Source organism: Sorex fumeus, unplaced genomic scaffold (assembly GCF_029834395.1).
Source record: "Sorex fumeus unplaced genomic scaffold, SorFum_2.1 ptg000093l, whole genome shotgun sequence".
Lineage (NCBI taxonomy): Eukaryota > Metazoa > Chordata > Mammalia > Eulipotyphla > Soricidae > Sorex > Sorex fumeus.
Genome location: NW_026606150.1, coordinates 5838430 through 5862175, shown reverse-complemented (window position 1 = coordinate 5862175; position 23746 = coordinate 5838430). Strand labels below are relative to the sequence as shown.

At 65.1% G+C, this 23746-nt stretch overlaps 3 protein-coding genes across 7 annotated transcripts in view; 1 reads left to right on the top strand and 2 right to left on the bottom strand.

The window, feature by feature from the left end:
• The window catches only part of PC (pyruvate carboxylase), a 68529-nt gene extending 50678 nt beyond the window's left edge, over positions 1-17851 (top strand). Inside the window, exons 3-22 of the mRNA XM_056131924.1 lie at positions 3341-3476; positions 3592-3776; positions 4410-4575; positions 4682-4827; positions 4905-5022; positions 5114-5265; positions 5932-6050; positions 7345-7507; positions 8342-8524; positions 13991-14135; positions 14391-14480; positions 14560-14781; positions 14958-15114; positions 15440-15680; positions 15766-16015; positions 16131-16375; positions 16455-16634; positions 16710-16958; positions 17111-17251; positions 17327-17851. Of these exons, the coding sequence (XP_055987899.1) occupies positions 3341-3476; positions 3592-3776; positions 4410-4575; positions 4682-4827; positions 4905-5022; positions 5114-5265; positions 5932-6050; positions 7345-7507; positions 8342-8524; positions 13991-14135; positions 14391-14480; positions 14560-14781; positions 14958-15114; positions 15440-15680; positions 15766-16015; positions 16131-16375; positions 16455-16634; positions 16710-16958; positions 17111-17251; positions 17327-17575 (3537 nt within the window). The 3' untranslated portion in view covers positions 17576-17851. The remainder of the gene's footprint in view (positions 1-3340; positions 3477-3591; positions 3777-4409; positions 4576-4681; positions 4828-4904; positions 5023-5113; positions 5266-5931; positions 6051-7344; positions 7508-8341; positions 8525-13990; positions 14136-14390; positions 14481-14559; positions 14782-14957; positions 15115-15439; positions 15681-15765; positions 16016-16130; positions 16376-16454; positions 16635-16709; positions 16959-17110; positions 17252-17326) is intronic.
• Positions 9016-12562, bottom strand: LRFN4 (leucine rich repeat and fibronectin type III domain containing 4). Of its 3 annotated transcripts, none has more exons than XM_056131936.1 (3): positions 12111-12562; positions 9911-11269; positions 9016-9761 (listed from the first exon to the last, which is right to left on the bottom strand). In XM_056131936.1, the coding sequence occupies exons 2-3, from the start codon at positions 11257-11259 to the stop codon at positions 9200-9202; spliced, it is 1911 nt and encodes a 636-aa protein (XP_055987911.1). In that variant the 5' UTR covers positions 11260-11269; positions 12111-12562; the 3' UTR covers positions 9016-9199. The 3 variants fall into 3 exon arrangements, with proteins under 3 accessions (XP_055987911.1, XP_055987909.1, XP_055987910.1); XM_056131934.1 differs by having other exon boundaries at positions 11686-12561; XM_056131935.1 differs by lacking the exon at positions 12111-12562 and having other exon boundaries at positions 9911-11344.
• Positions 17852-19087: 1236 nt separating the features above from the next.
• RCE1 (Ras converting CAAX endopeptidase 1) lies at positions 19088-21999 on the bottom strand. 3 transcript variants are annotated; one of them, XM_056131946.1, is made up of 8 exons: positions 21759-21992; positions 21538-21640; positions 21373-21456; positions 20938-21016; positions 20356-20523; positions 20201-20272; positions 19958-20020; positions 19088-19738 (listed from the first exon to the last, which is right to left on the bottom strand). In XM_056131946.1, exons 1-8 carry the CDS (start codon positions 21941-21943, stop codon positions 19503-19505), a joined length of 990 nt encoding a protein of 329 aa, XP_055987921.1. In that variant the 5' UTR covers positions 21944-21992; the 3' UTR covers positions 19088-19502. The 3 variants fall into 3 exon arrangements, with proteins under 3 accessions (XP_055987921.1, XP_055987923.1, XP_055987922.1); XM_056131948.1 differs by having other exon boundaries at positions 21373-21452; positions 21759-21787; XM_056131947.1 differs by lacking the exon at positions 19958-20020 and having other exon boundaries at positions 21759-21999.
• Between the last annotated feature and the right edge of the window lie 1747 nt (positions 22000-23746).

Below are 23746 nucleotides of genomic sequence, written 5' to 3'. Positions count from 1 at the left end.
TATAGGTACAGATGTCATTTCTACTGTGCTTTTTTGCATCCTCAGGATATATTTCCAGAAGTGGTATTGCGGGGTCATACGGAAGCTCACAGTCACGGTCACGGTCCTCCCGTTGTTCATCTATTTGCTCGAGCGGGCCCAGTAACGTCTCCATCATAAGACTAGTTGTTACTGTGTTTGGCATATTGAATATGTCACGGGTAGCTTGCCAGGCTCTGCCGTGCAGGCGAGATACTCTCAGTAGCTTGCCGGGCTCTCCGAGAGGGGTGGAGGAATCGAACTCAGGTCGCCATATTGGCTTGTGTGTAAGGCAAATGCCCTACCACTGTGCTATCGCTCCAGCCCATATGGAAGCTCAATTTCTAGTTTTTGAAGGACTGTCCATATTGTTTTCCAGAAAGGCTGGACTAGTGGGCATTCCCAGCAACAGTGAAAGAGTATCCCTTTTTCCCCACATCCATGCCAGCACTGATTGCTTTTGTTCTTTTGAATGTGTGCCAGTCTCTGTGGTGTGTGGTGATATCTCATTGTTGTTTTGATTTGCATCTCCCTGATGGCTAGCGATGTGGAACATTTTTTCATGTGCCTTTTGGCCATTTGTATTTCTTTTTTGAGGAAACTTCTGTTCATTTCTTCTCCTCATTTTTTATTGGGGTTGGAGGTTTTTGTCTTGTACAGTTCTACTAGTGTCTTGTATATCCTGGATATCAATCCCTTATCAGATGGTTATTGGGTAAATATTCTTTCCCATTCTGTGGGCTCTTTCTGTATTTTGGTCACTGTTTCTTTTGAAATGCAGAAGCTTCTTAGTTTGATGTAGTCCCATTTGTTTGTTTGCTTCCACTTGCACGGTCAGTGCTGTTTCATCCTTAAAGATGTTTTTAGCTTCATTTCACATCTGGGCGTGGCTCTGTATCAGGCAACTGCCTGGCATGTGTCAGGTCCTGGGACCCATCCCTGGCACCACGGAAAAGACAAGGTGGAAAAAGAATTCTCTATTTTATGTAATTTTAAACTTTTTATATATTTTGAATGTGGGTGGACTGGAGTGATAGCACAGTGGGTAGGGCATTTGCCTTGCACACGGCCAACCCGGGTTCGATTCCTCTGCCCCTCTCAGAGAGCCCGACAAGCTACCGCGAGTATCTCGCCCACACAGCAGAGCCTGGCAAGCTACCGGTGACGTATTCGATATGCCAAAAACAGTAACAACAAGTCTCACAATGGAGACGTTACTGGTGCCCGCTCAAGCAAATCAATGAACAACGGGAGGACAGTGGTACAGTGCTACATTTTGAATGTGGGTATGTCTAAAAGTTTTTAATTTAAGAGGGCCGGAGCAATAGTGCAGCAGGGAAGGCATTTGCCTTGCACATGGCCGGCCCGGGTTTGATCCCCAGCATCCCATATGGTTCCCTGATTACTGCCAGGTGTAACTCCTGAGTATTGCCACGTGTGACCCAATACAACAACCCCCCCAAAAAAAAACAACCAATAAACACTTAAAACATTTAATTAAAGAGTGGCTGGAGAGATAGCTTGCCTAGCATGCAGCTGACCTGGGTTCAATCCCTGGCGTCCCATATGGCCCCCCCAAGCATCGCCAGGAGTGATTCCTGAGTACAGAGCCAGGAGTAACCCCTGAGCACTGCAGATGTGGCCCGAAGCCAAGGAAAGAACAAACTTAAGAACCATGATTACAAAGTTACTGATAATTGTGCTTTAGGCATATATTCCAACATCAGCCCCACCACCCGGGTCGGCTTCTCTCGGCCAGTGCCCCTCCTCCATCCCGCCCCCACGCACGCCGGCCACCTGGGCGTTATGGAGTTTGGTCATAGCTTAGTTCTCGGGTTTTCTGTGTTGTCGAGTCTCTGGCTCGGCCACTCCCCCACGTCACCAGCATAACAAGTCCCGCCCCCTGCTCCTGTTCCTTCCCTTTCTCATCTTCCTCCTCCTGGCGATTTCTTTGCTTCTCCCTAAGCTGCAGGGCCAAGGGTGACAGGCATCCCCGCCTTACCCTTCTGCTTCTTCGGCCCGTTATTCTTCACAGCAGATTCGCGAGATCAGCCCGTGTGTGTCTTTCTTCTCCCTCACTCCACTCAGCACATCTCAGACTTCTAACCAGGTTTTCGCAAATGGCACGATTTCAAGGCTGCTCGCAGCTGTATAATATTCCACCGCGTGGGCAGGACGCATCTTCATACCCCCCTCCCCCCCCAGTGTGGCGGCTGGTTCCATGTCAGTCAAGCAGCTGATACTGAGTGTGTTTTGTGGAGTGAATGTTTGTCCTGGGGGTAGAAGCTGCAAGTGGAGAATTCTTTATTTTGTATAAAACACGTGCCACAAAGTTGCCGTCGGGGCTGACAGTCCAGCAGCAGAACAGGCTGATGTAGGTCCCCTGAACCCTTCCAGGAGTCATCCCTGAGCACAGAGCTAGCAGTAATCCCTGAGCACTTCAGAGTGTGCCCCCCCCCAGACAAAAACAAAACGTCGCCATCCACCCATTTTTTTTGTTTATGCAAACAAAGTTTTATTGGAACAGAGCTATGTATGTTAATTTATACACTTTCCATTCTTTTGTCTAACAACAAAACTGATTTATAAAGATAGATATTTTCAGGCCCATGAAGACTGAAATATAACCATCCACCCATTTTTAATAGTGCCCCCCATGATAGGCTTGTGAAGGGTCACCCACATGAGGCCCTGCAGTGCTCAGGGGGCAGACGGGGCGCATTTGGAGCCTGGCACAGGCCAGGCTGCACCCCGCCCCTTGAGCCCCCCCCAACCAATGGTCAGAGTCAGCTCGGGCCTCAGTCCTGCCTGGCCTGGGGTCTCCGCCTCCCCTGCACCCTGCTGCAATCCATCAGGCCCTATCCAGTTCCACAGTAGAAGCTCTGCTCAGGGCCCATGTGCCCACCCCAGCCCCCTGTCTAACTTGGGTCTATCACTGGCCTGTGGCCCCATGAGTCACGGAGCAGCTCTCGAGGAAAGGGGGTGCAGCTGTCAGAGTCAGGGTGTCAATCCTGAGCTTTCCCCAGGGCACCCAGATGCCCTCCCCCACCACACCCACTTCCCTCGAGCTGAAGCCACCACCTGAGAGGGACGTGCAGCCCTGGGGGCTGTGGCTGAGTGTGGGTGCAGGCCCAAGTGGGCAGCAGGGCGCAGAGCTGCCGGGGGTAGGTTTGCATCGGCTCCTTTGCCCACAGTCCCGAACCCCTGGGAGCGCCAGGCTGGGCCAAGAGAGAGAGAGGAAGAGGGGGCCCAGCTTCCTCCAGGGCCAAGCTGGGCCTGGGTGCTGCGCCAAGACTGTCACTGGGGTTCTTGCTTCCCCCAGATGCTGAAGTTCCGAACCATCCGCGGGGGCCTGAGGCTCCTGGGTATCCGCAAGACCTCGTCTGCCCCCGCGGCCTCGCCCAATGTCCGGCGCCTGGAGTACAAGCCCATAAAGAAGGTCATGGTCGCCAACCGGGGTGAGCGCCTGCGCGGACCAGGGCTTCCCTCTGCTCGGTGCTTCTCTTAGCCGGCCCGGAGCTGGGGCTGGGGCTGGGGCTGAGAATTCTGACTTCTCCTCCTCCGCCACCCCAGGGGAGATCGCCATCCGCGTGTTCCGGGCCTGCACGGAGCTGGGCATTCGGACAGTGGCCGTGTACTCAGAGCAGGACACGGGCCAGATGCACCGGCAGAAAGCAGATGAAGCCTACCTCATTGGCCGTGGCCTGGCCCCTGTGCAGGCCTACCTGCACATTCCGGATATCATCAAGGTGGCCAAGGTGAGTCAGGACAGGCGGGGGGCTTCTTGGAGGGCTTCTGTGCCCGTGCTCCTCTAGGCTGGCCTTACCGGTGGGTAGGTGAGGGAATCAGGACGTAGGGTTGGGGGGATCCGTGGAAGGATGGGTGGGTTGGTGGATGGGTGGGTGGGAAGATAGATGGATGGGTAGGTGGATGGGTGGGAAGATGGGTGGATGGATGGGGGGGTGGTTGGGTGGGTGGATGGGTGGGAAGATGGGTGGATGGACGGACAGATGGATGGATGGATGGATCGAAGGATAGGTGGATGGATGGATGGATGGATGGATGGATGGGTGGGGAGATAAATGGATGGACGAATGGGTGGGTGGATGGGTGGGTGAATGGTGGGTGGGTGGATGGGTGGAAAGATTAATGGATGGGTGGATGGATGGATGGATGTGTAGAAGGATGGGCGGATGGATGGGTGGATGGATGGATGTGTGTGGAAGGATGGGTGGATGATGGGTGGATGGCTGGATCTGTGCATGAGTGGACAATTGTGGGAGTGGAAGGAAGCAGTGAGGTGGGGCAGTATGAACCACAGGATTTGGTCAAGACCTGTGGGAAGTGATTTGAGGATGTGCTTTTCACGCCCCCCCCCCCCATTCCCCCAGGAAAACAATGTGGATGCCGTGCACCCTGGGTATGGGTTCCTGTCAGAGCGTGCAGACTTTGCCCAGGCGTGCCAGGATGCTGGGGTGCGGTTCATTGGGCCCAGCCCAGAGGTGGTCCGTAAGATGGGCGACAAGGTGGAGGCCCGGGCTATTGCCATTGCTGCAGGTGAGGGCGTGGGGCCGGGGCACTCAGTCCTCAGAGCAACCCCGAGGGGCTGCGCGGCTTGGCGGGGCCGTTGGGCGCTTACAGCAGCCCCCGCCATGCCCGACAGGTGTCCCTGTGGTCCCCGGTACCGACGCCCCCATCACATCACTGCACGAGGCCCATGAGTTCTCCAACACCTACGGCTTCCCCATCATCTTCAAGGCGGCCTACGGGGGCGGTGGCCGAGGCATGAGGGTCGTGCATAGCTATGAGGTGAGGGGGCCGACCCGAGGGGGGCTGCGGGCGGGATCCTGGGAGCAGGTGGCCCCAAAGTTCGCTGGGCCCCGCAGGAGCTGGAGGAGAACTACACCCGCGCGTACTCAGAGGCGCTGGCGGCCTTCGGGAACGGGGCGCTGTTCGTGGAGAAGTTCATCGAGAAGCCGCGCCACATCGAGGTGCAGATCCTGGGTGAGTGGCGGGTGCCCTCCCCAGGCGGGGGGACCGGGGGCTGCGGGCTGTGGGAGGCCTCAGCCCCAGGACGGTGCGCTGTGGCCCGCAGGGGACCAGTACGGGAACATCCTGCACCTGTACGAGCGCGACTGCTCCATCCAGCGGCGCCACCAGAAGGTGGTGGAGATCGCGCCCGCCGCCCACCTGGACCCTCAGGTGCGCTCCCGCCTCACCAGTGACTCCGTCAAGCTGGCCAAGCAGGTGAGGACACTGCGGGCAGTGGGCAGGGAGGGCCTCTCGGGCAGGCCTCAGTGGCCCCCGATCCCGCTGTGGGGGGCGGCGGGGGTTCTCCTTGTGAGTGGGCACACCTAGCGCAGGCCCCGCAGCTGCGGAGCGCCCACTGAGTCACGGGGGCAAAGGAGTGAGGCTAGTCACAAAGCACCTGGTCCCCCAAATACTCCGACCCCGCAGCTCCCCAAATACACAGCATGTGGCCCTCGCTGCACCCCAACACCACTGTGCCTGATCCTACAGACCCTGAGCCTACAGCCCCTCGACCCCGCAGCGCCCCATAGCCCCCAAGCCCAGAGCCCCCTGACCCTGCAGTCCTCCCCCTCTCATCTGCTGGGTGGGGAAATGGGGGGTGGGTTTGGAGCCTCGGAGCTGCTCTCTGCTGTATGTGTGGTGCCCCCCGACACCCCCGCTCCATCTCCCCTAGCGGTGGGCGTGGGTGGCTGGTTGGGAACAGTCTGGTGGGGTCTGGTCTCATCTGGTGGCACTGACGTCACCCTGCACCCCAGAAGCGGCTCACTGGTGGGGGTCTGAGGGGTGTTGCCCTGTCCCGGGAGGGGCGTCCTGAGGGTTGCGGATGCTGGTCCCTGTTCTCTGGACTGAGCTCCTGTCCCCGCCAACACCCAACACCGCCAGGTGGGCTATGAGAACGCCGGGACCGTGGAGTTCCTGCTGGACAAGCACGGGCGCCACTACTTCATCGAGGTCAACTCCCGGCTGCAGGTGGAGCACACGGTCACCGAGGAGATCACCGAGTGAGTGTGGGGACGCCTCCGGGGCACTCCCTGGGGGCCCTTGTCCCTTTGAGGTGCGCTCTCTGGGGCCCCAGGGCCTCGTAGTGGTTGTTCGTGCCAGCACGGGGTAGGGGGTAGCTGGTAGGAAGGGGCAGGGGACCCCAAGCCCTGGCAGCTGTGAGCTCTGCAGGTGAGGAAACTGAGGTTGGTGCATGGGGGCTGGCAGTGGCAGGGCTGAGCTCAGCAGGTGCCCTGCGTGCGGCTCCCTGTCCTGCATTTCTTTGGCCATAGAAGTGGCCAGACGCTGCCCGGTGCCCTGCGGGGCCGTCCAGGCCCCCATGTCTGCTGCTCCGTGGTGGCCTCCCGTGAACCTGTGTGGGGCTCGTGTCCCTTTGGAGGGTGTCGGGATGTTTGTGCCCGAATCTGCGTCTCCGTCTGGGGGTTCTGTGGGAAGCTTTGCGGGGTTCCCTGAGCAGAGACGGCCTCGTGCCTCACCAGCGTCTGGATTTCCTCCCACAGGCCCAGTAGATGCAGGCATGAAACTCCCCGTTTCATTTATTTATTCATTTATTTTGGAGCCACACACAGCAGTGCTCAGGGCTTTCTGCTTGCTCAATGCTCAGGATCACTCCTGGCGGGCCTGGGGACCCTACAGGGTTCTGGGGATGGACGCCAGTTGGCTGCGTGCAAGACAGGTGCCCTGACAACATCACCCGGCCCCCAAACCTCCCACTTACAAAGCCTCGTTCCTCAGTACCCAGCTGTGACGCTCCCTCTGGGGCTGACACCCAGAGACCCCTGACTCCTCTTTGTTCTCTTGAGCTCAAAGTTGGGGGCTGCCTGCCGAGGGGCTCTGCTCACTCCTGCCAACACTGGGAAGTCACAGGCGCCTCTTGACAGGGCTCGGGACTCGGGCGTGATGGTGGCCTGGCCACAGCGTCTGACGGGGGTGGGAGGGAGGGGGCGCATGACTCCGGCTTCCCCCAGCCACAGGGGCTGGACCCCAACCTGTGGGTGCTGAGTGGCTGCTCCCCCTGTGCTGGTGTCTCTAGGAGACACACTGGGGCACAGGAGCCCTTGGACTGGGGTGGCGGTGGGGAACGTGGTCTGGGCTGCACCCCTGGCCCCAGGAGCGCTCCCGACCTCAGTGCCACCACGTGGCCCCAGCGTCATCCTCTTGAAAACGCGGGGTCTGAAGCACCAATCTCGGGCGTTCCCCAGGCTGCTTTGGGGGGCAGGAGGCGGAGAGTGGCGCGCCGGGCACCGCCGCTGCCCCTCCGGGGGTCGATGGCTCAGCCCCTTCTGTCCCCCGCAGTGTGGACCTGGTCCACGCCCAGATCCACGTGGCCGAGGGCCGCAGCCTGCCCGACCTGGGCCTGCGGCAGGAGAATATCCGCATTAACGGCTGCGCCATCCAGTGCCGAGTCACCACCGAGGACCCCGCGCGCAGCTTCCAGCCAGACACTGGCCGCATTGAGGTGGGGCCCGGGTGGGGTGGGCTTGTCCTGGGGGTCGGGGCAGGGGGAGGCTCAGCATGCGCTCACGCTCTGTGGGGGGCCCTCGGCTCTCCAGGACAGGGCAGCTGAGCAGGGTGGGGACTGGACCGCCACCTGCCTGGCGAGCCCCGGGACAGCTCTGCGGGACATCTCCCCTAGATCCAGGGAGGGTCCCAGAGAGGGCGGGGATCACCCTGAGACAGGGGACATGGGGCCTGCAGAAGGAAGGGGCTCCTGGACCGAGATCCCCCAGGGATTCCATTTCTGGAATGTTCCAGTGGGAGCAGGGAGGTCATCAGCCCAGGGCTGGAATGCAGCCCCGGGACGGGCACCTCCATGCCCCGGTCACCACAGAGTATTTTTAGCCGCTGGTTCCTGCTCATGGCTGAGTCCACCTTAAATATTTCATTAAGTTCCTTCCCAGTGAGCCAGCCGCCCCTCAGAAGTGAGGGTCTCCCTCCCTGACTTATCTCTCGGCGGGGGTCCCCAAGAGCATCCTTGAGGGTGCTTGTGATCCAAATACCCTAGACCCCAGCACCTGAGTCTGGGTGGTCCGCCCCGCACCCCACAGTCTGTCTCGTATTTCCTCTATGCCCCCCAGTATCCGCACTGGGCACAGGGGTGAGGGGGGACAGGAAGCCGTGTCAGCGTCAGGTACAAGCCCCGTCACTGGTCCCTCCCCGCAGCAGGGCCCTGCCCGCTCCCCATGGCGAGAGCTGGGCAGACCCCGGGCGGGCACCGTGCCCCCGAGGCCCCCAGGAACAGCCAGAGCGCGGGCGGGCCAGGCGGGGACCTCAGGCCACTCTCGCGCCCCAGGTGTTCCGGAGCGGGGAGGGGATGGGCATCCGCCTGGACAACGCCTCGGCCTTCCAAGGCGCCGTCATCTCGCCCCACTACGACTCGCTGCTGGTCAAGGTCATCGCGCATGGCAAGGACCACCCCACGGCGGCCACTAAGATGAGCAGAGCCCTCGCCGAGTTCCGGGTTCGAGGCGTGAAGGTGAGTCTCGGGGTGGCTGGTGTGGGGAGCCCCACGCTTCCTCCCCCCCAAGGTGCCACTGCAGGGCCTGGGCCTTCCCAGGGATCCTGGGCTGCCGGGGGCCCGTGGGCGCCCCAGCCTCGGCTTGCCGTTATGTGCTGGAGCTGTGGGGACGCAGCATGTGAAGAATGTTCTGGGCTATGTTCTCCCTCTGGAGAGCACGAGGGCTGAGCACAGGCTGCGTATGCAGGAGACCCGGCTTCACCCCCCCATCACCGCTGGGGGTAGCCCCCTGAGCAAGGCCAGATGTGGCCCAGAAGGAAAAAGGGAAACATTGTCAACCAGGACCCCCCCCCCCCCGAGTGGCACAATCCCCCACCCGCTCCTCAGCCGCCTCGTGGCGCCGTGACACCCATGCAGCCAGCCACGGCCCTGGGCCCACCCCCTCAGCCCCCACGGCTGGACCACCCATCCGCCCGCCCTTGGAGGCCCACAGGAGACCAGAGTGCACTGGGGTTCCCCACCAGTTTTATTAGAAATCAGAAACTCCCGCTGGGCGGCCGCAGCCCTGTGTCCGCAGCTGTGAGCACCGTCAGGGCCGCGGTGGCCCCTGTCCTGCCACGGGAGGGGCTTGAGGTACGGTGGAGCAGGGGGGCTGCTGGCAGTCCGGCCCCCCGGCCTGGTGGCTCCTTCCTGTCACACCACGCTCTCTTCGAGCCTCTCGGCGCTGCCCCCGACCCCTCGGCACCCCGCCGCCAGCAGCCCCCCGTGCACAGAGTGACTCCGCCGGGCCCAGGCCCCTCCGAAGCGCCGGGCGTAGCCGTAGCAGCCACCGGCGTCACCCAAGTCCAAGGAGCAGCTGCGCTGGGGGCGCGGCGGGGGGCTCCGCGGCGGGTGGCCCTTAGGTGTGGGGCTGGGGCCGCCGTTGGTCTGAGACTGGACGTGGCTGAGCTTGAGGGGGAGGCGGCCATTCCCGGCCCCCCGGCCCCGAACCAGCAAGGCCACGGTGAAGACCAGCAAGGCTGCCACCAGCACGCCCCCCACGGCCACGGTCAGGGTCCCGCCCAGCACGTGGGCCTGCAGGGCATGGCACAGGGGTGTGGCCGGCGGCGTGGAGAAGTGGGCGCAGCCCAGCAGCCGCGTGGCCGTGAGGTCGGAAGGGCCCGCGGCAGGGGACAGGGCCAGCAGGCAGAGATCGTAGTCGGCCCCGGGGACCAGGTGCTTCAGCAGGAAGTGGTGGCTGGACGCTGGCACGATCCTGCAGGCAAGGGGGGAGCAGAGTCACACCGGGGGCCCGCCCCCTCTCCCCTGCACCCCGCCTCCTCTCCCCGGGCCGGACCCCCCTCGCCCTGCAGCGCGGGAGCCGAGGAGGGGTGCGGGGCGCCCCGGAGCAGCGGGCGTCCTCACCGGTAGATCAGCGTCTCGTCCTCGCTGCTGTTGTACTGGATCTGGAACATCCACACGGGCTCCCCCGGCCGCCCCGGCCCCCAGCTCACCAGCCCCGAGGTGGCCGTCACCTCCGTCACCTGCACGGTGGGCTCCGACTCCGGCGTCCCCTCGCCCTCCGCAGCGGTGCGGGCCGAGGCGGCGATGTCCGAGGGCCCAGGGCGGCCCCCGTCGGCGCTGCCGTTGCTGCCGTGGGGCAGAGCCAGCACCCGCAGCTCCACGCGGGCCGTGGCCTCGCCCGCAGGGTTGGTGGCGATGCACGTGTAGCCCCCCGCATCCCCAGCGCCCGTCACCCCGATCTCCAGGGTCCCGTTGGGGAAGGCGCGGGCCCGGGAGGAGTTGCCCACCAGCCGGTCATCGGGGCCCACCCAGTGCATGGTGGGCACGGGGTCGCCCAGGGCGCGGCAGCGCAGCGTGGCACGCTGGCCCTCCAGCACCCAGAGGCGCTGCGTGTGGCGGGCGATGAGGGGTGGCTCGCACGAGAACTCGGCCTCCGGCACGGCCCAGAAGTAGCGGCCAGCCAGGCCGGCGGGGGAGGCGCACGTCTCCAGGTCGTCGGGCCGCGCCAGGCGCCGCAGCCACAGCAGCTCGCAGTTGCAGTGTAGCGGGTTCCCGCTGAAGCTCAGCACCAGCGGCGCGGGGGAGGCGGCGGCGTCGCGGCCCCGCGAGAAGAGCGGGTCGGGCGCGAGCGTGGCCAGGCGGTTGGAGGTGAGGTCCAGGCGGGAGAGCTGGCCCAGCTGGGCGAAGGCGCCCGGGGGCAGCGCGTCGATGAGGTTGTGGTCCAGGTTGAGGGTGTGCAGGGCGGGCATGGCCCCGATGCCCGCCCAGGGCACCTGGCGCAGGTTGTTGTAGGACAGGTCCAGATCCTCCAGGCTCTCCAGGAAGTCGTCGAAGGCGCCCGGGGCGATGCGCCCCAGCTGGTTGCCGCTGAGGATGAGGTGCTGCAGGTTGATGGGCCCGCGCAGGCTGCCGGCGCCCAGCTCGGCCAGCCGGTTGCCGTCCAGGTGCAGGGAGCGCAGGCTCTCCAGGTCGCCGAAGGCGCGCGCCCCGATGCGCGTGATGGCGTTGCGGGACAGCGTCAGGTCCACCAGTCCCGTCATGTTGCGGAAGTCGGGCGGCCCCAAGGCCTGGATGAAGTTGTCCGCCAGCCGCAGCTCCACTGTGCGCCGGTCCACGTTGGGGGGCACGAACAGCAGGCCCCGGTGGGCACAGAGGGTGCTGAGCGACTCGGACAGGTTCTGGCAGACGCAGGGCAGTGGGCAGGCGGCCGCTCCGCTGGCCAGCAGCAGCAGCAGGAGCGGCGGGGCCATGGTGGGAGCCCTGGAGGGAAGGCCACAGTGCCCAGGCCGGTCCCCGGGGCCAACGTCCCCTCCGGGCTTGGGGGGCTAGGGGCAGGGCCTGCGGCCTTAGCGACCCCCCACGGGGGCAGAGGGCAGGCCGGGGCCTGCAGGGCCAGGCTCCCCCGAGTAAAGGTCACATTCCCCAGGCGCTTAGGGGGAGTCCAGGCGCTGGGGACAAGGTGAGGCCAAGGCAGGAAGCGGAGGTGGGCATGAGAGCAGGGAGGGTCCCGGAACTTCCTTCCTCTCGGCGTCCCCGGGAATCAAAGCCTTCCCTCCCCCCTGCCTCCGCGCCATCCCTCCCGCGCCGGGGAAGGCGCCCCCCCAGCCGTCCCCAGGACCGTCGCCGCTCCGGGCTGTCCTCCCCCCGCCCCGCGCTGCGCCCCGCGGCCCCCTCACCTGGTGTCCGGAGCTCAGGGGGCGCGGGCCGGCCTCCCCACGGGCCCGGCCGGCCCCCGCCGACCCCAGGCGGCTCTCCCGCGGGGGCGAGGCCCGGGGCTGACCGGCCGCCCGCCGCGCGCCCTCCGGCCCATGGCGCTCGGGCCCGCGGCCCCGGCTCCCTCGGTTCCGGCACCTTTTCCCGGCGCGGCTCGCGGCGGCGGCGGCGGCGGCAGGCAGGCGGGTGCACGCCAACGGGCGCGCGCCGCGGACACGCACGTGGAGGGTGGACGGGGAGGGGCGCGCGGGGACCCACCCGGGTCGGCCCCCGAGGTCACCGGGACACGCGGCCGCTGCAACGCCCACGATGACTCCCGCTCACGCCCGAGGCCCGGGCCGGCGCGGGCCCGCCGCGCTGCCCCCCGGCGCTGCCGCAGCGCACTCACCCTGGCACCGGCGCGCGCGCCCCCGGCCGCCCCGGCGCCCCGGCATCCTGCACCGCACGGGCGCCCGCCGCCGCCGCCGCCGCCGCGCGAACCGTCACTCTGCAGACAGGCAGACAAAGCGCCAGCTCGCGGGCCCCTTCACCATCTCCCAGAGACGGGAGTCTTTGTCACATGTCGCTGGGCACCCTCCCCAACACACCAACACATGCCCACACACCCACACGTCCCCGCACCCACAGGCAGGGCCGGGCGCAAACCCGCAGTTGCCGGGACCCTCGCGCTCAGAGACACGCTGAAGGTCATAACCGTTCTGCATCACCGAGTCACGTGGAGGGTCCCCAACAGGCCCGGGGGCCCGGGGGGTGGGGGGCTGGGGGCGACGCCCCCGGCAGGCAGGGCGGCTGCGGGGTGGGGCCGACCGGGCTCGGCCTCGGGCAGGCGCCGCGCCCCGCCCCCGGCCCCGCCCCGGCCCGCCCCGCGGCTCGCGGCTCCGGAGCCAACCGGCCGCCGCCTCCCGTCCCATTGGCCGCCCGCGCCGCGCCCGGCCCGGCGTCGGGACCTGCCCTGGCCGGCCGTGCGGGGCGAGCGCTGCAGGCCGAGCCGGCATCCCGGCCTCCCGCCTTCGGAACCGGGGGTCCGGGTGCGAGAGCCGCGGGCTCGGAGCCAGGTCGGGCACCAGAGTCCGGGCACCACCCGCCCCGGGCACCTTCTAGTTCACAGGCTACCTGGTGTCCCCCCGCCCCCCACCTCTTCTCGTCGCAGCCCACCTGGTCCCTGGGGGCTGGTAACCTTGGCAAGCGCCCTGGGCACGGACGCGAGTGTCTGGGCCCGGAGTGGTCATGGTGCCCAGATACCTCTGGGGAGTGGGGGGGCAGGGGACAGGGCCACCTCCGGCCTGGAGCTCATAAACCCCTGCCCTGTCCCAGTTAAAGGGGTGGGGCCACAAAAGGGGGTGCAGGCAGCACCCAGGAGGTTTAGAGGACCCTTTTCCCGACTGTGTGCGTCTAGTTGCTTATTCCATTTTCTCTGTTTTTTAAAAACGCATTTTTTGGGGGGAGGCGGCAATACCCACAGTGCGCGGGAGACCGTTTGGGGATCCACCTGGGCCTTCTGCCTCCTGAGCATGGAGCTCGTGCCAGCCTCCGTCTCTTCAGGGCTCAGGGACGTGTGGCACTGAGTGGGTAGCACCCAGAGCGCCGGCACCCCATCTGATCTTTGCCCCGTCCCAGTCTCGTGGCTCACCCTATCACAAAATAAGCCACACTGGGGTCCCTGCACGTGAGCCCCTCTGACAGCACCCCACCCTCTAGCTCCCAGGCGGTGGGGAGTGAGGAGCAGAAGCAGGAAACAGGAGGTGCTAGCCCTCTGCCTATGCAATGGAACCTACTAGAACAGGCTTTGCTGTGGGGGTCGAAGGCAAGGGCAAAGGCCTTTGTGTCCAGGCTTTTGGGGAAAGTGGGCTGTGGAGGCGTGTGGCGAGAGGCAGCCTCACCCTTTGGGGAGGGCACCCCCAGCAGTGCCCAGGAATGCCCCCGGCAGTGCTAGGGGAGCAAGATCCCAAGCGGGGTTGCAGCTGAGTGACTGTGTGGTCTCTGCACTGTCTCTCGGCCCCAGGGAGCGCCTCACCAGGAAGCTGGAGACAGGGCTGGGGGTGGGGGGTGCAGGGCAGCCCCCCCACCGATTGGAAACTAGGCAGACAGCGGGCACCCCGGAAGACAGGCAGACGCGGGGAGAACAGCTGTCTCGGGACTCATGGGCTTATTGAGGAGGCCTGGGAGAAACGCCCCCAAGGCGGCTGTGTCGACCCCGCGGCCCCCTGCCTTTCCGCTTTCCCCGCACGCACACTGCATGCTGACCCCCCCGCCACTTCTGCTCCACAGACCAACATCCCCTTCCTGCAAAACGTGCTGAACAACCAGCAGTTCCTGTCGGGCACCGTGGACACACAGTTCATCGATGAGAATCCTGAGCTTTTCCAGCTGCGGCCGGCACAGAACCGCGCCCAGAAACTGCTGCACTACCTTGGTCCGCCCCCCCCCCCCCGAACCTCCCCTCCCCAGCGCCTGGCCCGCCACTGTCACCCGCACCCTCTGCTCTGACCCCGCACCTCTCTCCTGGCCTGACACCCCTCTTCCCCCACGTGACTGCACTAGGTCCCCACTGGCTGCACCCAGGAAGGGTCAGCTGCAAGTGTGGGTGTCCCAAAGGAGCCCCCCTCCCCCACCCACCTGCTCTTCTGCCAACCCAGACTGCTCAGCCTGACCGGCCCTTTCTCCCCAGGACACGTCATGGTGAATGGCCCGACCACCCCGATCCCCGTCAAGGCCAGTCCCAGCCCCACGGACCCCATCGTCCCTGTGGTGCCCATAGGTAGGTGAGGTTCATCCTGCCCACTGGGGGAGGGGACCCCGCGCCCGTGGGAGGGGCGCTGATGGCCCGTGTGCCCTAGGCCCGCCCCCCACCGGCTTCAGAGACATCCTGCTGCGGGAGGGGCCCGAGGGCTTTGCCCGCGCGGTTCGAGGACACAAGGGGCTGCTGCTCATGGACACCACCTTCCGGGACGCCCACCAGTCCCTGCTGGCCACACGCGTGCGGACCCACGACCTCAAAAAGATCGCCCCCTACGCGGCCCACAACTTCAACAAGCTCTTCAGCATGGAGAACTGGGGAGGTAGGAGGGAGCGGGGCCTGCTCTGGCCAGTGAGGCCGGATGCCGGAAGGCGGAGGGTCGGGGTGGCGGCGGCGAGGTTGAGTTTGCCCGGCGAAGGTCAGCAGACCAGGAGGTGTGTGTGGGGGGGGGGGGGTGGGCAGGCGCCCCGCTGACCGGGCTCCCCTGTCCCTGAGCAGGAGCCACGTTCGATGTCGCCATGCGCTTCCTGTATGAGTGCCCCTGGCGGCGGCTGCAGGAGCTCCGGGAGCTCATCCCCAACATCCCCTTCCAGATGCTGCTGCGGGGGGCCAACGCCGTGGGCTACACCAACTACCCCGACAACGTGGTCTTCAAGTGAGCCTGCGATGGCGCGGGGCGGCGGGGATGCCTGGACCCGGGCTGGGGCCGAGGGCAGGAGGAACAGCCCTGGGACCGGAGTTCTCGGCCCCTTTTAAGCACTTCGCCTCTGCCCAGTGGCCTGGGTGCGCCCCACCAGGCCGATGGGCTGTGCCAAAGGCCTCTGCGGTGACCCGCCTGGCCGGGCTGCCCACATAGCTTTGCCCACACGCTGGCACCGTGGGTGCCCTGGTCCTGCCAGGCCAGATCCTTGTCCTCAGTCCCCAGGGGCTGTGTCTGCTGTGCTGGGCTTTGGGGACTCACCGCGTGCTCCCTCCCTCAGGTTCTGTGAGGTGGCCAAGGAGAACGGCATGGACGTCTTCCGGGTCTTCGACTCCCTGAACTACTTGCCCAACCTGCTGCTGGGCATGGAGGCGGCGGGCAGCGCGGGCGCCGTGGTGGAGGCAGCCATCTCCTACACGGGGGACGTGGCTGACCCCAGCCGCACCAAGTACTCCCTGCAGTACTACATGGACCTGGCAGAGGAGCTGGTGCGGGCCGGCACCCACATCCTGTGCATCAAGGTACGGGTGCCCCTCCTCCCCTCCCGGCCCCAGCTCCCCCCGCCCTGCCTCCCCTCCCGCAGGCATCATGCTGTCCCCCCCCCAGGACATGGCAGGACTGCTGAAGCCCTCGGCCTGCACCATGCTGGTCAGTTCGCTCCGGGATCGCTTCCCTGACCTCCCGCTGCACATCCACACGCACGACACGTCAGGGGCGGGCGTGGCAGCCATGCTGGCCTGTGCCCAGGCGGGTGCCGATGTCGTGGATGTGGCCGCCGACTCCATGTCTGGCATGACGTCACAGCCCAGCATGGGGGCCCTGGTGGCCTGCACCCGAGGGACGCCGCTGGACACAGGTAGGAGACGAGGCCGCCAGCCCATGGCCACTGCCCCGGGTGTGGCCCTGCGGGGCCGGGAGCAGCCCGGGGCAGGCAGGCCCATCTGGCCCTCCCTGTGCTTGAACCCCTGCAGGGGTGCCGCTGGAGCGCGTGTTCGATTACAGCGAGTACTGGGAAGGGGCCCGGGGCCTGTACGCGGCCTTCGACTGCACGGCCACTATGAAGTCGGGCAACTCCGACGTGTACGAGAACGAGATCCCCGGCGGCCAGTACACGAACCTGCACTTCCAGGCGCACAGCATGGGGCTGGGCTCCAAGTTCAAGGAGGTGAAGAAGGCCTACGTGGAGGCCAACCAGATGCTGGGCGACCTCATCAAGGTGAGTGGGGCCCAGGGCTCTTACCTGCCTCCGGCCTCGGGCGGGGGCCAGCACCCTGACCAGGGCCACTGTCCCCCAGGTGACGCCGTCCTCCAAGATCGTGGGGGACCTGGCCCAGTTCATGGTCCAGAATGGGCTGAGCCGGGCGGACGCCGAGGCGCAGGCGGAGGAGCTGTCCTTCCCGCGCTCGGTGGTGGAGTTCCTGCAGGGCTACATCGGCATCCCCCACGGCGGCTTCCCCGAGCCCTTCCGCTCCAAGGTAGGGGAGGCCCCGCGCGCTCAGGTGGGCGGCGGCCCGGGGGTGCGGACTGGCCTGATCCTCTCTGCTCCCCAGGTGATAAAGGACCTGCCGAGGGTGGAGGGGCGGCCAGGGGCCTCCCTGCCTCCACTGGACCTGCAGGCCCTGGAGAAGGAGCTGGTAGAGCGGCACGGGGATGAGGTGACCCCGGAGGACGTGCTCTCGGCTGCCATGTACCCGGACGTCTTTTCCCACTTCAAAGACTTCACTGCCACCTTCGGACCCCTCGACAGCCTCAACACCCGCCTCTTCCTGCAGGGCCCCAAAATCGCAGAGGAGTTTGAGGTCAGTGGCCCTTGCGTCCCCAGCCCCACTGGCCCCAAGGCCCCAGGCTTGAGACTTCCAGGCGCTGATGTTGGCGGTTTGGCCCGGAGCAAGAAACCAGGGTGCGGGCCGAGACGGGCCGGGGTCCTGGCTCAGGCACGGCCTCCCCACAGGTGGAGCTGGAGCGGGGCAAGACGCTGCACATCAAAGCGCTGGCCGTGAGTGACCTGAACCGCGCCGGCCAGAGGCAGGTCTTCTTTGAACTCAATGGCCAGCTGCGGTCCATCCTGGTGAAGGACACGCAAGCCATGAAGGTATGGCTGCCCCCGGGTGGCCGGGCGAGGGGGTAGGGGATGCCGCCAGCTCACAGCCCCTCTGCCCGTCTCCAGGAGATGCACTTCCACCCCAAGGCCCTGAAGGACGTGAAGGGCCAGATCGGGGCGCCCATGCCTGGAAAGGTGATTGACATCAAGGTGGAGGCCGGGGCTAAGGTGGCCAAGGGCCAACCCCTGTGTGTGCTCAGTGCCATGAAGATGGAGACTGTGGTGACCTCGCCCATGGAGGGCACTGTCCGCAAGGTCCACGTGACCAAGGACATGACACTGGAGGGCGATGATCTCATCCTGGAGATCGAGTGACCTCGCCCAGCCTGGCCATCCCCAGCCTGAGCCTCACTGGACGCTGCACTGAGGCCAGCACAGGCCCCGGTGCCCGGGCAGGACGCGCCTGTCCTCAGCTGCTTGTGGCAGGCGACGCAGCCTGCAGTGACTGCCCCCTCCTGCCGCCCGTCCCCTCCCTGCTGCCGGACAGTCACTCACATTCATCTCTTGCCAAACAAGGGTCTCCTTGCCAGAGACTGCAGGTGGTGGCACAGGTGGGCCCAGGATGCGGGGGAGCAGGTTTGGGGGGTTCTACCTCCTGGGGTGGGGGGGTGGGACACCCAAGAACTTTGCTCAATAAAACTGTCTTTCCCCTGTCTTTAGTGCGGGTGCTGAAGCAGCCCCTCGAAGGAAAATGGGGCTGCCTCTTGACTCACCTGGGCGTGGAGGGGGCTGGCTGTGGTGGGACCAGGAGTGGTCTCAGGTTAAGCCACTCCTGAGCGCCTGAGTCTGGCCGGTGCTGAGCTGGGAGCCAGGGGAACTGCTGACCTGAGAAACAGGTCTTGGTTCTAACACACACTAGCACAGTCCGTTAATCTGCCAGCCCAGACCCCCGGCTGCTGAGGCGCAAGACGGAGGAAGTGCCCCCACCTCTGGGGGCTCGGAGGGAGAAACCAACCCCGGGGTCTGAGGAGTAAGGACTGCAGCGGAAGCAAGGGCCCAGATCAGTTCCAGTCCCCTGGCCCCCACTAGCCTTCCCAACCAGAGCCCTAATTCTCTAAGCCTTTTTGGCCAGGGGCCATATGCTCCCAGGGCAGTCCAAGGGGATCACAGGTGAAAACCATGTTAATGGGGGGCACGTTAGTATTGAGACTAAGGAGCCAACTGGTAGGATGGGGGACTGCAGAAAGCAAACGGCACAACGGGGTTACGGGGGAGGGAAGTGCTGCTGGAGGTGGCTGAGGGGGCGCCCAGACAGACTGGAGGGACTCACCCTCCTGCCGGGCGCTGTCAATCTCTGGAGGTCCCACAGCAGCCAACCTGGGGGCAGAGTGGGGGGCAAAGGCACCTCCGTCTCCTTCGAGCCCCGGCCTCAGAGAGGGCGCAGGACGCCCTCTGGACAGGAGAGGAAGAACTTGAAAAATGGTGGTGGTGGGGAGAGCCCAGGGAAGTGAGAACTTGGGTGCAAACCAGAAGCAGCGCAGGACAGGACAAACTTCGGGGCGCAGTGCTGCTCGCGGGGCCGCAGCCCGTTCTGGGTCTCCTGGGCAGAGGGCGGCTCGGCAGCCAGAAGAGCCCTTTTTCTTCTCAGTGCCCATGTGTGGCTCCTCTGTCCAGGCCTGTTTTCCCTCGTGCAACATAGGGTGCAGGTGGGGCGCTGGTCCCGGTCCCTAGCCCCGAGCCAGAGCACAGGCCCCATGTAAGCTGGGCCCCCTTGTGCCAGGGAACGGAGCCCACCACGCTGACCTACCCAGGAGGAGGCAGCCAGGCCAGGGCGCACTCTGGGTGCACTCCCACCCCCAAACAGATGGATTCTCATAGGTCCAAGGCCGTGTTACCCAAGTTAAATCTCTTTAATGTCCCGATACAAAGTCCTGATGCAAAAAAGACAGTGAGAAACCCCTGGGAAGTGAGGGAGCCGCCGACCTGCCAGCCCTGAGCAGTGTTGCAGGGCGGAGGCGCTCAGAGCAGTCCGGAGGGAGGGCAGGAGGGAGGGCCTGGCTCCTGGGGCCCACCCCTGGTCCCCCGCTCCCAGCTGCTCCTCAGCCCCCTTCCAGAGGGGCTGCAGCCTTTGGCGATCTGCTCCTTCTCTTGGTCCCTGGGATTCAACGAACTCTGGCTTCAATCCCCTACAAAAATTCCTGAGATCTCGGGGACCCCAGCCAGCTTCTCCCCTGCAGTCCCCCTTGCTGGGCAGGGCTGGGAAGCCCGTGAGAGTTCATAGGCGTATGCACGGGAGCAGGGGTCAGGAGCAGAGGGGGGCTGCTGAGTCCCCAGCCCGCTCCAAAAGCACACACAGGGGAAGGCTGCCGTAGAGCTTGGGGTCCGTGAGAGGCTGGAGCAGAAGCAGGAAGAGTCCCACACCCAGGGCATAGCCGGCCAGCAGGGGCCGTCGCTGTGGGTGCTCCAGGGCCGCGCACACGGCAGGGAAGCCCATGTAATTGCAGAAAGAGTGGCAGAGAACTGGCCCGATCAGGTGTCCTAGGAGGGAGACAGAGCAGCTCACGGAGCGGTCCCGCCTTCTCCAGGCCCCCTCCGTCACACTGCCTCCCGCAACCCCACCCCCACGCCACTGGCTGGCTGAGGATCCCGGGTCAGCCTCTCTAGAGCACTGCGGGGCAAGAAACTTGCTGCTCTTGCAAACAACCAGCATTTCCGGTCTCCAACCGCTGCCCCGGGCCCCGAGAGATGAGAACCAACCTGTGCGGATGAAGAGGAAAGCAGTGTAGGCGCCGAACACAGCTGTGTAGGAGAACTGGAACGCTGGAGACAGGAAGCCAGGAGTGACCACACCTGCAGGCCCTTCCGGCTCTGGCCCTGTGCACCCTCAGCCAGCCCCGTCCCAAGCACAGGCAGGACCCCAGTGCCCTTGGCTGGCGAGCCCTCTGGCACCAGAGCCACCCCCAGCCCAGGCCTGCCCAAGGCGAGCCCTGTAGGACTCACCTGCAGACAGGAAGATGCTCCCCATGCTGCTCTGGCGGAAGCGAAGCTGCTCGAAAATGTGGTGAAAGTGGGCTGGGAGGGAGCGAAGCCAAATCGTCACAGTCCTCATGGCTACCCCGGCCCCAGGCCCACAGGACAGGGCTGGCCAGACTCACCAACTCCAAAGAAGAGCGGGCAGGTGAACACGGCGGGGCCCAGGCCCGTGCACGGAGCCAACATGGGGAGCATGCAGGCCCGGAACACCAGCTCCTCCGTCAGCGGCGCGATCACTTGGTTCCGCAGCCAGCGCATGTCTGTGAGGCAGCGGGCCCAGGAGCGCGGGGCTGCGGAAGATTCCAGCACTGAGGGACTAGCTATAAAGGGACTGAGGTGCAAGTCTCCCTCCCTGACTTCCTCGGGCTAACCCCAGGCTAATGTCAACACGGAGCAGGTCCGGGTGAGCGCTGTTCACAGCCTGCAGGGTGCTGAAGAGAAGCCGCCCCTATCCCGGGAGAGTGAGACCTCAAACTGTGCTGGAGACCAGCTCTTGGTCGAGACGGGGCGGCCAGTGATTAGGGCAGCAAGAAACAATGCTCTTTGCACGCGGCCCTGCAGAACACCTAAAGGTGTCAGGTCTCGGGCTGTATCCTGGTCAACACAGGGCATCTCATGGGGGCAGGTCCCAGCTGAGCGCATGGATTCCTTTCCCCACCATCCCAGAGACCCGGGCCAATGCTCTTAGGGCTCTGCAAACTCACCTAGGACAACTTTCAAGCCATCTGTCAGATCACAGGGACAATCCATAGAGAGCTGCATCAGAGGGCCCAGGAAAAGGATCTGCGGGCAGGGGACAGGTGCAGCAAAACAGTGATATGGGGGGGAGGGGCTGGAGACACAGTATAATGGGTATGTTGTCTTCCTTAGCTTCCCATATGGCCCCTGGAGTACCACCAGAAGTAGCCCTGAGCATGGCCAGATGTGACCCCAAAGCCAAAAAAAAAAAGCAATCAAAGGAAAGGTGCTAAGCATAACCCAGCTCCCTGACCCTGAGAGGCCTTAGAAGCAAGCATCTCGGCCACGATCCCGCCCCTGCTCAGCCCCTCTCCCATCAGTCAACAGCGGGACACAATCGGGGTCGCGGGCAGGTTCCAGCGGAGGTGGCCGCCGCGAAGCCTGGGGGAGCGGGGACTCACCATGGTCAGCAGCAGGGGCAGCAGGGCAGCCGGGAAAATGCCTTCCAGCCTGAAGCCCATCAGGGTGAGCAGGGATGTGCCTGGCTGAGCCACAGGAAAAGGGGGCATCAGTCTTGCTCCCGCGCCGGGTGCCCGGAGCTGCCCCGCCCCCCACCTCCTCCGCACCTGGATGCCCGTGAGTTCCCGCCAGAGCAGCACGCACAGCGGGGAGAGGCTGGACACCACCAGGACGCTGGTGAAGCGCCGCTTGATAACGGCGGGGTGGTCCCTACGGGGAGGGCAGCGGGTTCAGGGGGCTCGCCACCGCCCCCCGCGGCCCGGCCCGCCCCCGGCCGGCCCAAGCGCCGCCCGCAGCCCCGCCTCGCGCCGCGCGCGCAGCCCCGCACCTGGGCAGCTCGCTCTTCCACACGTACAGGCTGCCCACGTAGGAGCAGGCCAGGCTGAGGCAGGAGCACACCGACACCCAGCAGCACAGCCCGGGGCCCGGGCCGCCCAGCGCCGCCGCGTCCGGCTGCCGCTCCGGCCGCGACACCGACAGCAGGCGCAGCCCGTCCCCGCCCAGCGCCGCCATCGCGCCCGCAACCCACGGCGCGCAGCAGTGACGCGGCCCCGCCGCTCGGTGGCGCCTGCCGGAAGCGCGGGTGACGTCGCCGCCGCGCGCCCCGCCCCGCACCCCGCCCCGCGCCGGCGCCGGGCAGCCTCTCGCGGGCCGCGCGGGGAGTGCGGCGTCAGGTCGCGGGCCGCAGCCACTCGGACAGGTTGGCCACCTCCTGCAGCCACAGCGCGTCCTGCGGGGAAAGGCGTCGCGGTGAGGCCCGGCCGCCGCCCGCGCCCGCGCCCGCGCCCGCACCCCGCGCCCGCACCCGCACCCCGCGCCCGCACCTCCAGGCCGCTCCCCGCGCCGCCGACGGCCGGCGACTCCTCCGGACCCGGGCCGGGGCCGCCCCTCCGGAGCCTCTTCGTTTCTGGCCCGGCAGCGCCTAGGAAAGAGTCGGGCGCGGAGCGGGCGCAGGGGAGCGGGACCCCGGGCCGTCCCGGGCTCGTTCCGCACGCACACGGCTGTTCCGCCGAGGCGGCGCCGCCAGCTCCGCCCTCAGCCCAACTCGGGTTCGCGTCTCCCCGAGCCCCCGCGCTTCTTCCCTCCTTCCCGCCCTCGCCAGAGCTGCACTGGCGGCGCCCACAGGCTGCCACCGGCCGGGACTGCTCACGGTGGCCGCAGCGGCGCGCGCAGCGCGCTGTCCGAGGTCCAGAGCGACACGGGAAGAGGAAATTCCTCTTTCCCTGAAAGTTGAAGTTTTTCAGTTTGGGGGCCACACCGGGCGACGCTCAGGGCTTGCACGGGGTGGGGGACCTTATGGGATGCCGGAGATCCGACCGAAAGCGCGCAACCCACGGTCCCTGACCGAAAGCGCGCAACCCACGGTCCCTGAGAGATTTAGTTAAAGTGCCCGAATGCCTTAAACTGCACCGCACACTGAATGCAAGGTTCTGCATGAAGCGGGTGGCTAGAATCAGATTCTGATGTAGGGCGAGCAGTGGGGAGTTACACGATAAAGAGTTAATTTTGCCTTAAGATCTTCCTGGCACACGTAGTTTAAAGTTGGATGGAAAGAGCATCTGCAGAGATGGAGGCACCCCTAGAGTCGAGGCCTTTGTGATGAGATGAAGGACGTGTGTGTGTGTGTGTGTGTGTGTGTGTGTGTCTGGGAGAGGAGATGGGGGCTTAGATCAGCCCTGCCTGGCGCTCTCGGGAGGCCTGAGCTGAGGGTGGGCTGCTGGCATCTCAGCTTCTGGGATGTTGGGAAGCAGCTAGTGAGCACTGCTGGGGGTTCCCAGGGGAGCTATTAAGTAGCCAAGGTCCGGGGGCTCCACAGGTCAGGGTGACAGTGCAGAGACCTGGCTCAGCAGCTCCCTGACCTCCACAGTGCTGCTCTCCTCCGCCCGTGAATGAGGGGGTCACTGCAAGAGGCCAGCAGCTTCCGGATCTGCCGTCAGTACTGCGTTCAAAGTGAATTCCTTCCTTCTAAGGCGAAGTCCTTATGTTTTTGTCCTCACTGTACAAACACTGACGTGAGTGTGGTATTTACTTCCACTCTTTTAAAGCTCCTCATCTAAATCTGTAAAAATAGACTTCTGGCTTTAGCAAGTGTTCGCTCAGGGTTCTCTGGCAGCAGCAGCCCCCACAGTGCTAAGGCACGCTTTCACGACGGATGATTCAGGAGCACGACTGAGCAGAAGCAACGTGCAGCATGACTGATCGTGACCCCCGAGGCGCAGGTGCTGAAGTCAACCCCCAGTTCCCTCAGCCCAGGTGCATCTTATCCAAGGACTCAAAGTGTGGGAGGGCGCCCCTACTCGGGCTTCTCCAGAGACA

Coding starts and splice junctions, on each gene's coding strand:
- LRFN4 (XM_056131936.1), bottom strand. CDS start 11,259: ATGGCCCCGCCGCTCCTGCTGCTGCTGCTGGCCAGCGGAGCGGCCGCC. Junction 9,762..9,910: donor GACGAGACGCTGATCTACCG/GTGAGGACGCCC, acceptor CCTTGCCTGCAG/GATCGTGCCAGCGTCCAGCC.
- RCE1 (XM_056131946.1), bottom strand. CDS start 21,943: ATGGCGGCGCTGGGCGGGGACGGGCTGCGCCTGCTGTCGGTGTCGCGG. Junction 21,641..21,758: donor TGGAAGAGCGAGCTGCCCAG/GTGCGGGGCTGC, acceptor CCCTCCCCGTAG/GGACCACCCCGCCGTTATCA. Junction 20,021..20,200: donor GAGCATCTTCCTGTCTGCAG/GTGAGTCCTACA, acceptor TCCTGTCTCCAG/CGTTCCAGTTCTCCTACACA.